The following is a 10689-nucleotide window of genomic DNA, read 5'->3' as shown; positions in this document are numbered from 1 at the left end:
GGCATGTTGCTTTAAATCTGTTTTGGTGGTATGGGAAATAAACGCCAATAAAATTTGCAAATGTGATTTTAAAGATAAAAGATAAACTTTATAAATTTCTGCCATTAAATCTGTAATTTCCCGTACTTTTCGTTAAGTAATAAGTCGACGCTAATGAGAAAAACAACAACAACAACAACAACAACTCCAACCTCCAAAAAACTAAAACTTCTCAAAACAACACTGACAAACTCCAGCTAAGTTCACATGGAAATGCTTCTTAGATACTAGTAGCTTAAGTTTTGACAAACATACAACCAAGAAATGAATAGCAGCTTCATATTCCAGCTCGACATTTAAAAAGGACAGAAAATGTAACAAATTCGGATGTTTTATTTTTAAAATCAGAAAACGTCTTTCAGTTTTTCTTAAATTCATTGGAATATATATATTTTAATACTTATCTTAATCAAAAATTTGTTTAATGACAGCACATATTTTGAAAACTATTCTCTTGGCGGTCATGTTATGACTTCAGCGTAAAAATCGATTTTGTAATAAAATAAACATGGCCGATCCGGTCTAGATCGGCGATTTCTAGGTGACAGTATAAAAACTGGTCAATTAAATGTTTACTGAAACAATTGAAATAATTGCTTTGGAACTGGGAGAGGCCGAAAAAATATGTGTCTCCCTAGAGACTAGAAATTAAACGGGTAATGTTTACTAACTGACTAATAAATAGGATATTTCTGTTGCTAACTTGCTGGTAAAAAACTGTATTTATTTTGAAAAACACGAATAATACATGATTTGGATATCTCAGTACTTAAGAGGCTACCTTTAGGGTGTTTGCGTGTATAAATGCAGAAACATTTCAAAAATACAAAATAACATAAATATAATTTATTTTGCATAATAAATTAGATGATACGGCCTTTGATATTTATGATGAGATAAGTTTGATAAGTTAATTTTAATATTACATTGGACCAAATGGTACATGAGGATAAACAGACACATAATAAATGACAAGACAGTGTAAAGTATATACATACAATAACATGTGTATATAAGTGGAGATGGTATACACAAAATTGTATATCATCATTGTTATGTAGGATATAAGCGTCAAACTATCCAGTACATGTATATAAAAATAGATTTCCCTTTGGCGCCTCGCCCCTCTTTCAATCTAATATTTTTAAACGATATAAATACACGCTTTAAATTTATTGACAGCGCCATCTATGGAAATCTTAAAAATCATGTTTTCCTCGTGCAAATTATGCATTAGGAAAAACACACATAATAATAACGTTCAATTAAAAAAGTTTTGCCATTCCTCTTCCTCGAATCGTCACAGCAAGTCAGGTGATCCTCGAGTGCTGGATTTGAAGAACAAACCATTAGATACGTTCTTGACAGCAATTGTAGATATACGTCAAGTCTTCAGGTAAGAATATTGTTTATTCTTTATGTCAAGTTAACGAAAAGCATACTCGTACAAACATTTCGAAACTAATTGCTACGTTTAAAGCACGTGGCATTGTTCGTTACAATGAGAAAATGTGTGTAGATCACAGGAGCTTGACATTCTATCAATAATTGAAAGATAAAGAAATTACAGCAAATATACCCTTGTATACAATAAGAAAAAAACTTATTGTATAGAGGGGTGTATTTGCAGTTATTTCATAATTCTTCGCTTATATTTTTCAATGGTGCAATGTCAAGCCCCTGTGGTTGAAAGAAAAATATGGCTCGGGCCTATTAACGACATGTCGTGTCTTTGCGAAAAGGCGGAAGAACCAATTACGCAAGAAAGACAAACTCGTATTTTCGCCTCTAATTTGTCGTGGCTTCGCTATTTGGCATAGTTTAATTTTCCCCTTTTCGCATTATTGCTTTTGCTTTTTTCCGCATCTGTATGTTCATGGTAAGCTTCATGTGCTTATTTATTACACGTATGACATAGCTCGTGGAGTAATGCAGTCAAATTCAACAAGTAGCTAAATTATAAGCGAAACCGCAATTACTTTTATGATATCATATTAACAAATAATTATTAAATTTGAAAGATCTCCGTTGCTATCACGACGTATCTTTGTGTTTTCGCCGCGAAAAAGCGAATACACGACACGTTATTTGCCGCCATTTGCATTTCGCCTCGAAAATGTAGAAAGACGAAACCGTTCAGCCTTGTCGTCCTGATCTTTCATTATGTAGCGAAAAAAGCAAAATGGCAGCCATATTTTCTTTTAAATGACAACATTGCCATACAATTGGTCAATGCTACATAGTCAATGTAATATGAACTTTAACGATTAGCCAGGAATAATATTGAACTAAGAATTTCAATTCAGATTTCGAATTATTTTCTAATTATTTCAAAATCGACACCTTTTATAGTCTATTTTTTGTTTAAATATTTTCAGCTTCATAAGCAGAGAAGTTCATCTGAAATGTATCTTATTTGGGTAAGACTTATTTCAATTTAAAATAAATTGTTTTTGTAAAATCTTGAAATTGATTTTAAGTATGCCTATATTTATACTGTAATATCAAATCTTTCTGGACTTTTAACTTTTCCATGCAGTCATCGCACAAATATCTTTTTATGATTAAAAAATATAAATCAATTAAGCATGTGTTAAGAAAAAGTATAGCAAACTGCACGAAACGTAAGACTTGCTATTTTGATTTCAACATAGAAGGCTTCATCTTAACTCATGATAAAAGACTGTTGATATTTATCAATTTAGGAACTTCTGATTGTTGCCAGTATTCTACACACTGGAAGCTGTACTATTGCCAACAGTTTAGACCGACCTTTACGATACGAATGTCGTTATGGAAACCAGTTCATCGCCCAGATAACCAGTTTACACCATAATCGCGAAGAAGATCGTGTCTTCGACATGAGTTGCCGAGATTTTCCAGTTGATGTTTCTGGTCTAACTCCCTCTTGCACTTGGACAGGTACACGTATATTATGTTTCTAAAATGTTCTTGCATTATTTACGTGTTAGGAATACAACTTTGATAACCTTGTTTAAGCTCACCTTTACTTTTTGTGCTGTGCAAAGAAGTGAGTTTTTTTTGGCGTGCATCGTTAGTTTTAAACTTCTGCATCTTAATGATAATCATAAAGATTTTGACCAAACTAAGCATTATCTACAAGTGACCTGCATCTTAAGTTATAGTACTTGGTTAAACCTGGACTCTTATAGGTAAATGTATTTATTTTTTAACTACATGGCATTTGACTAAGTTTGGTACTAGCACTGCCTAGTGGATATACATGTATACACAAGTTTTTATTCATGGCCCATGGAACAAAAATGACCGTTCTCTACTTATTTCTGTTGAACCTCGTCTAAGCGTTATAGGGTCATAATGGTCTTTTTGTTCTCACAAAGCCAAAATTTTTTTAACGTTGCTTTTTGTGTAGATTGGCAAATCCTTACGTGCAATAAAATGAAAGGAGATCGCATAATTTTAAGTATACATTAAACCAATTTGATTTTACATTTGAATAACATTTTAGTCAAGTGTTAAGGTGTGTTAAGTTTATATGCTAAGCTGTTAAAATACAAAAGTTATCAACATTGTTAAAAAGTCTAGTTTGGGACTTTTGCTAAGTATATATTTTGATTTCGCATGGAAATAAAAGTAAAAACCTGCAACATAATTATTCAACCTTAGATTTCAATGTTTGTTCATTTTTGCATTCAGGACACCGTAGATCACGTGACTGCTTTAACACAAGAAAAGGCATTGTCCATGATTACAGTATAACATCATCTTGCAGACGTTCTTAATTGAAATATGAAGTAAAAAAAGTGTTAATGTTTAAGAAAGTGGACAGGAGTTCTTTGTTTTGTCTATTACTTCTACAGAACTTGGCTCAAATATTAAAAACTGTATTTCAGAGAATATTAACGACTGGGACAAGCCTATGTTTTATCAATGCTCTGGCAATAGGTACATTGGTGGATTTATAAGTTACCACAGCGATCACTATGAAGACAGGAGGTGGAAAGTGAAATGTTGTGGCATGCCAGGTAAGTTTTGTTACGTTTTATCCCTTGACCTTCTCAATTTGTGCAAGTTACTGTAAGGTAAGACTTCATGGTTGTTCATTAATCCGAAAAAGATTTTCATTACAAAACATTCGGACGACAACAGAATGCCGAAACATGTGTACGATAAGAATTCTAATGGAAGAGATGGTTTAAGTGTATGCCTCTCAACCAAGATAGCATGGACTCAAGCCTGAATGGTCCCATGATCTGATTTGCTCGTGACACAAGTGCGGGTTAGTCCAATGCATCGGTCTTACCAAAGTTTTAAAGATGTTATAGTTAAGAAATACCTTTATGTCTTGTAAACAACATTATCTTTATCTTCTGTTATTTATTTATCTCAGGAATTCAGCTGTCTAATTGTCATATTTCTTCATGGACCAATTCCTACGATGGTCAACAGTTCTTCAATGCCGGAACTGGCCGAGTTACGAAAGGCATGGTCTCGACTCATAGCAACTACCATGAGTAAGTTATAATTAATTTTCAAGAACGTCTAGATATTCATGAACATTTTTTAAACTGCACTTACAATTTAAGACAGATTTAGATAACACCGATAAGCAATTTCTATATACTCTAGTGAAATAATTGTGAAAAAAACATTATGTAGCGCATTACCAAAAAAAAAAAAAAAAAAAAAAAAGACAAGGTATTATTCTAAAATATTTGGTTAAAATGAACTAAGAAGAATTATTCTATCTTTCAAAATCACGAAAGATATCAACATGAAATGTGGAATAATGGATTACCATAGTGAGGATGTAAGACAAGGGGTATTATACTGAAATCAATATTTTAAGGAGTTAAGCCCCTTTATAACTGGACTATTTACAAAAATTGGTTATTGATAGTCGTTACCATTTACAGACGAGCGTTAACAACGCATGCGGCGTTCTTGTTAATTCCTATGCATTACTGAGAAAAGTTGAGTGTGCTGTTCTACTGAGGGCTTATATTGTTATTTTGTAATGTAATAAGGGACCCTCTTCCGATTACGAATCGAAAACATTTGACCTTAAAGATCATGTAACACAATTTTTTGGTTTTATATCATAAATATGATGTTCAAATTAAGATTTATCAATATTGTATGTTCAAAAAAGCCTTAGTTATAAAAATATTACCAAATTTAACATTTCATGTAAATAAAGACATAAATTAGACATTTATATTCTATAAAGTCAAATTTTCCAATAAGAAATGAATGCATATGTTTTAATGATTACAAATAATGTGACAAAAAAAATTAAATTTTTTGGGCTTGTAGATATTTTTACATATTCTTTGAGTTTAAAAAATTGTTTTTTATTAGCATAATTTTTATATATATATATAATATAATTTCACTTAAGTCTGGTATACAACCTCAATCACTACATGCAGAATCTTTAACTGTACAATATCTGACCTTTTTCAGAGGTTGGCTGGCTTATATGCCTAATAATTTAGTGTGATTTTGCAAAAACTCTCGTGTATAATATTGTCTTTATCTTGACAGGGATCGTATTTACAAGTTCATAACGTGTCAAGCTGTTCGCAACTAAGGATTAGTTCTGACTGGCAGGAAGAAAAAGTTCATGGTGCAATGATTTTTGTATTTATTTTATAAATAAAAGTTGTTGGTAAAATTTTGTGTTTTCTTTATTTACATATAACTATAACATATTAACTTTCTCATTGTCGACCAAGTTTACACTGCATTCAATATACTTGTTGTGGGCGAATCCGCGAGATATTTGGACATATTTGAAATGTCTCAATTCTGATTTTGTTTCGTCAGTATCTTTTTTAATGACTGAATAAGTTTCCAGGAATCAACTTCTAAATCACTATATACAAAACACTGCCTTCGGCCAAGTCTTAAGCTCTTGAGATGACGTAAGCTAATGTGATCACCTTGTATCCGTACGCCAGGAAATAATGTAAAATGGCTCCATCTATTGAATGAGATGGCCGCCAGCTTACTAACCTCGTGGTCCATTCAAATGAAGAAAAAAATGAAGAAAACAATTGAGTTTCAGGGAGACCTTAACAAAAGTTGTTCAAATTGATCTAGTCGGTTGAACAAGATGGCCGCCGGAGCTAAATTGTAAAGCCAGCACAGCTTTAAACGACCTTTTTGCAATCGCTTGATAGGTTTAAGTTGTGAAATCTGACAAATCATTCTTTACTAAATTTGCTAAAATTGTTCCGGACTACAAATCAAATGGCCACAAAAGCAAAAATAAGGGAAAAAAAAACACTTTCAAACGACATATCGTAAATGGCAAGGTATATTTTGGTTAAATCTGGAATAATCATTTGCCAATTCTTAACATAAGTAAATAAAATCCGTTCCTTTCCAACATGTAAAATAACCAGACAGATATGATTGAGAAATATCTAATTGATCAACATCTTGGTACACTTTAAAATTTTACAAAAAATCCATTTGATATGATCCCCCGCCCACGCATGTATGGGCAGGCCTGTAGTTTTTGCAGCGTCAATCTTTCCCGGTAAACAAATTTCTCGTGTATCACATCATTAGCTCATCGTGACATTGTGACGCGCGCAAAACCTAGATCTCCCTTCGGCATTTTGCGGGTTACATTTTTCCTTAATATGTGCCACAAGTCTGCCTGGCTATTTCAAAATCCATGCATGAATGACTGAATTGATGACTGGACTGGATACCTTAAATATAATCGAAGGGTGACTTTCATATTGATTCATAATTGGACAAAAAGAACATTTAGAAATAAATTGACATGTTGACTTATTTAAGTATGACATTGACCTGAATAAGTTAGATATGGCATTGACCTTTAAATGACATTTTACCGTCGGGATCAAATTATTAGAATGTTTAAATTGGCATGACTTTATTACTTATACTTGTATACTTGAACAAAACGCCATCAATGATGAAACAGATCTATTCAATAATTAAAATAAGTATTTGGACAAAACACCATTCATTGCGAAAATTGCATTATTCAACTTTGACCTTGACCTAAAAGTGACTTTTGTCATTTGTAAAGGTCAAATGACTTTTTTTTGGTATAAATTTGAGTTTTTTTTATTCTATTTAGTTTCTCTCGACAGGAAATAAATTATTTATCATCAACTCCGGGAAAAGATAACAAAACACCAAATGCTATTTAGGAATTGTCTTGTGCGTTGTGTAATACACATGTACAATATTATATCGGACACAAATTATAAATCAATTCAACTAAATAATTTCCCAATTCACTATGTTGATAATAAAGTAGCATAAGGTTATAAAATTCTCATGTTTTTGATGAGTTAAGTCCTTAAGAATGACTATCACTTAAAGGCTATATAATAATAATCGAGCTTGCTGCAGAGAAAAACATGGAAACAAAATAAAATAGACATCATAAAGTCTACAGCATACTTATGAAAAAAAGCCTGTAAAAGTCATTAAAAAATCTTCTTATGCAAAACAAAACGGACGGATAGATGGGCTGGAGAACATTATATATATCTTTTCTGCATTATGCAAAGACTTCGAATGAAGAAAAAATCTTAATGACGATTATCAATACTTTACACGCACGTAAATTCCTTGCAAAAACTGAATACACACAGTTTAATACACGCGCACTTTAACCTATGATTAATATAATAATATTCGGACACATTTAGAACAAGATCATCATACAAAATGAAGCAACTAACGTATGATCATGAATCCTTAATATAACAAAACATAATTAAATTAATTAAATTTGAAAAACAATGTCTTTTATTGATGAATTTGCTTTGTACTTGGACAGAACAACAATTGTGGCTAAACCGTCATATTTAAAAAAAAATAACCTTGATTTTAAATGCTTTTCCACCTATAAAGCATAAAAGACTGAAAGTCTGGCGGTCCTACAAGCGACAGCTCATGCTGAAACATGTTTTAATGGCATGGTCATGTTTCTTGTTTTATATTTCGCTTTAATAACCACAATTGTTATAAATTATAAATGTTTGACTGGTTTAGTTCATACTGTGACAAAACGATACTTATGATTACACCAAGATGTTGAGTATGTGACTGGTGTCAAGGTCAAATATGTAATTGCATTTTTTTTTGCACAAGAAAATGTAGTTTTCTTGGAGAATTCTTTACTCTTATATTATTCCTCCTCGTTTTTCGATGGTTTGGTTGAATTTATATTTTTATCCATCAATTATTTTTATATACTGTACTTTGATGGCATTTTATTCACTTTAAAATGTATATATATATACACGTTCTTTGAAGCGATTTTAAATAATTAATTGTATGACGCAAGAAACCACCTAAGATTCAAGATTCAAATGGAAAAGTTGTCAGTTATTTGTGGAGATCAGTTTATACTGTTACTGTTACAGAATCGAGAATCAATAGCCTTGCTAAATTCCTCGAGCTCCACCTCGAGTCTCGGACCCACAACCGCATGCATACAAGGCGAGAGTCCTATCTGTACAAATTTAGGCAATCTGAGTTTAATACAAATTGTATTTATATAGTGCAGAAAACGTTTAAATAGTTCTTCAAATTCAATTTAGATGAACAATTTTGATTTTATTGCGAACTGTAACGGCATACTTCCTAGAGTGGAAGAAGTGAAAGTAAAATGTAGACCTACATAACACAGGCAACAAAAACTTACCAATACAAGTTTGCACTTGGCCACATTACACATTTCACGATTAGAGTTAAAACCAAAGTTTTAATATCTAAATTTGGTCGCAACTTAAATCCGGGAGTATGAACTTTATTATCAGATATACATGTATATGTTGAATGGAGGCGCATCAAGAGTGCTTTATCTACTGATTACTGAAAAAAAACATAACGGACTTTATAACGATAAATTGAGTCGCGTCATAACAAAACCAACACAATGGGTTTGCGACCAGCATGGATCCAGACCAGCCTGCGCATCCGCGCAGTCTAATCAGAATCCATGATGTTCGCTATCAGTTTCTCTACTTGTTATAGAGTTTGTAAGCGAACAGCATGGATCTTGATCAGACTACGCGGATGCGCAGGCTGGTCTGGATCCATGCTGGTCGCAAACCCATTATGTTGTCGTGACGCGGCTCAATTATATCCGCTACGACTGAAAAAGTTTTATCCTCTAAATGTCGACGTGTGACGGTGACTTTAAAATGGCGTCATCAAACTGCGTGACGTCTCACTGCTGCGTAATCAGTGGTTGCAAGTTTAAATTATACCATCTCATCTGAATTATGATCATTCATTAGTACTGAATACCTAGATCACTTTTAGGAGTTTGGACTCAACACGTTGAAACACATATATTTTGAATTACTATTCATTGACCTGCGCAGTATCAAATAAAACTATTTTATTTATTTTCTGGACAGAAATTAATACGTCACAACGTTATAGTCTATGTACATAAACTTATTACAAAACGCTATTTGCACGGACTTACAACAAAACGTCTCTACCTTAAAGTCTATTTGTACGGACTTATAACAAAACGTTATATAGTCTATTTGCACGGATTATAACAAAACGTCCCTACGCTATAGTCTATTTGCACGGATTATAACAAAACGTCCCTACGCTATAGTCTATTTGCACGGATTATAACAAAACGTCACTACGCTATAGTCTATTTGCACGGATTATAACAAAACGTCCCTACGCTATAGTCTATTTGCACGGATTATAACAAAACGTCCCTACGCTATAGTCTATTTGCACGGATTATAACAAAACGTCCCTACGCTATAGTCTATTTGCACGGATTATAACAAAACGTCACTACGCTATAGTCTATTTGCACGGATTATAACAAAACGTCCCTACGTTATAGTCTATTTGCACGGACTTATTACAAAACGTCCCTACGTTATAGTCTATTTGCACGGACTTATTACAAAACGTCACTACGTTATAGTCTATTTGCACGGACTTATTACAAAACGTCACTACGTTATAGTCTATTTGCACGGACTTATTACAAAACGTCACTACGTTATAGTCTATTTACATGGACTATTTACAAACGGTCACTACGTTATAGTCTATTTGCACGGACTTATTACAAAACTTATCTACGTCAAAGTCTTTTACATGGACAATTTACACACGGTCACTACGTTATAGTCTATTTGCACGGACTTTTAAAGTTTATTTGCATGGACATATGACAAAACGTCACTAAATTATAACATATTTACATGGACTTATTACTATAAATTACAACATGATTGCCTACTTGAAATGACTTTGAGCAAAACGTTACTACAAAAATGCCTGTTCACATGGACATACTATAATACTTTATCACCTGTTTAGAAGAATGTATAGACTGTTCATACTGACTTAAAATACATTTTTCCAGAATCACCTGTTTACACAGACTTTTTTTTAGAACGCTTCTGCGTTATCGTAAGACTATGGAATCAAGTGACGTCATCACGTTTTAACATGGACTTGTTATACATTTAAATATTATCTCCAATTACACCGACTTACTACGAAAGACAGCAATAACATTCAACTAAGTTTTGAAAATAAAGACTTGCGAAACTTCCAAGTTGTCGCCGCACCTCGCCACAATTTTTATGTTGTCAATATATAAATGTTCCAAAAAGT

General features: G+C 32.8%; 1 protein-coding gene across 1 annotated transcript; it reads left to right on the top strand.

Annotated features, from left to right (window-relative positions):
• The first annotated feature begins 1287 nt into the window (after positions 1–1287).
• On the top strand, positions 1288–5700 carry LOC132717028 (dermatopontin-like). The gene is made up of 6 exons (XM_060700395.1): positions 1288–1435; positions 2418–2459; positions 2745–2961; positions 3915–4046; positions 4412–4535; positions 5569–5700. The coding sequence occupies exons 2-6, from the start codon at positions 2445–2447 to the stop codon at positions 5612–5614; spliced, it is 534 nt and encodes a 177-aa protein (XP_060556378.1). The 5' UTR covers positions 1288–1435; positions 2418–2444; the 3' UTR covers positions 5615–5700.
• The last annotated feature ends 4989 nt before the right edge of the window (positions 5701–10689 follow it).

The sequence above is a fragment of the Ruditapes philippinarum genome, unplaced genomic scaffold, assembly GCF_026571515.1.
Source record: "Ruditapes philippinarum isolate M1 unplaced genomic scaffold, ASM2657151v2 ctg121_1_1_1_1, whole genome shotgun sequence".
NCBI classification, from domain to species: Eukaryota; Metazoa; Mollusca; class Bivalvia; order Venerida; family Veneridae; genus Ruditapes; species Ruditapes philippinarum.
Note: the sequence above shows the minus strand (reverse complement) of the source record. Positions and strands in the feature narration are given on the sequence as shown.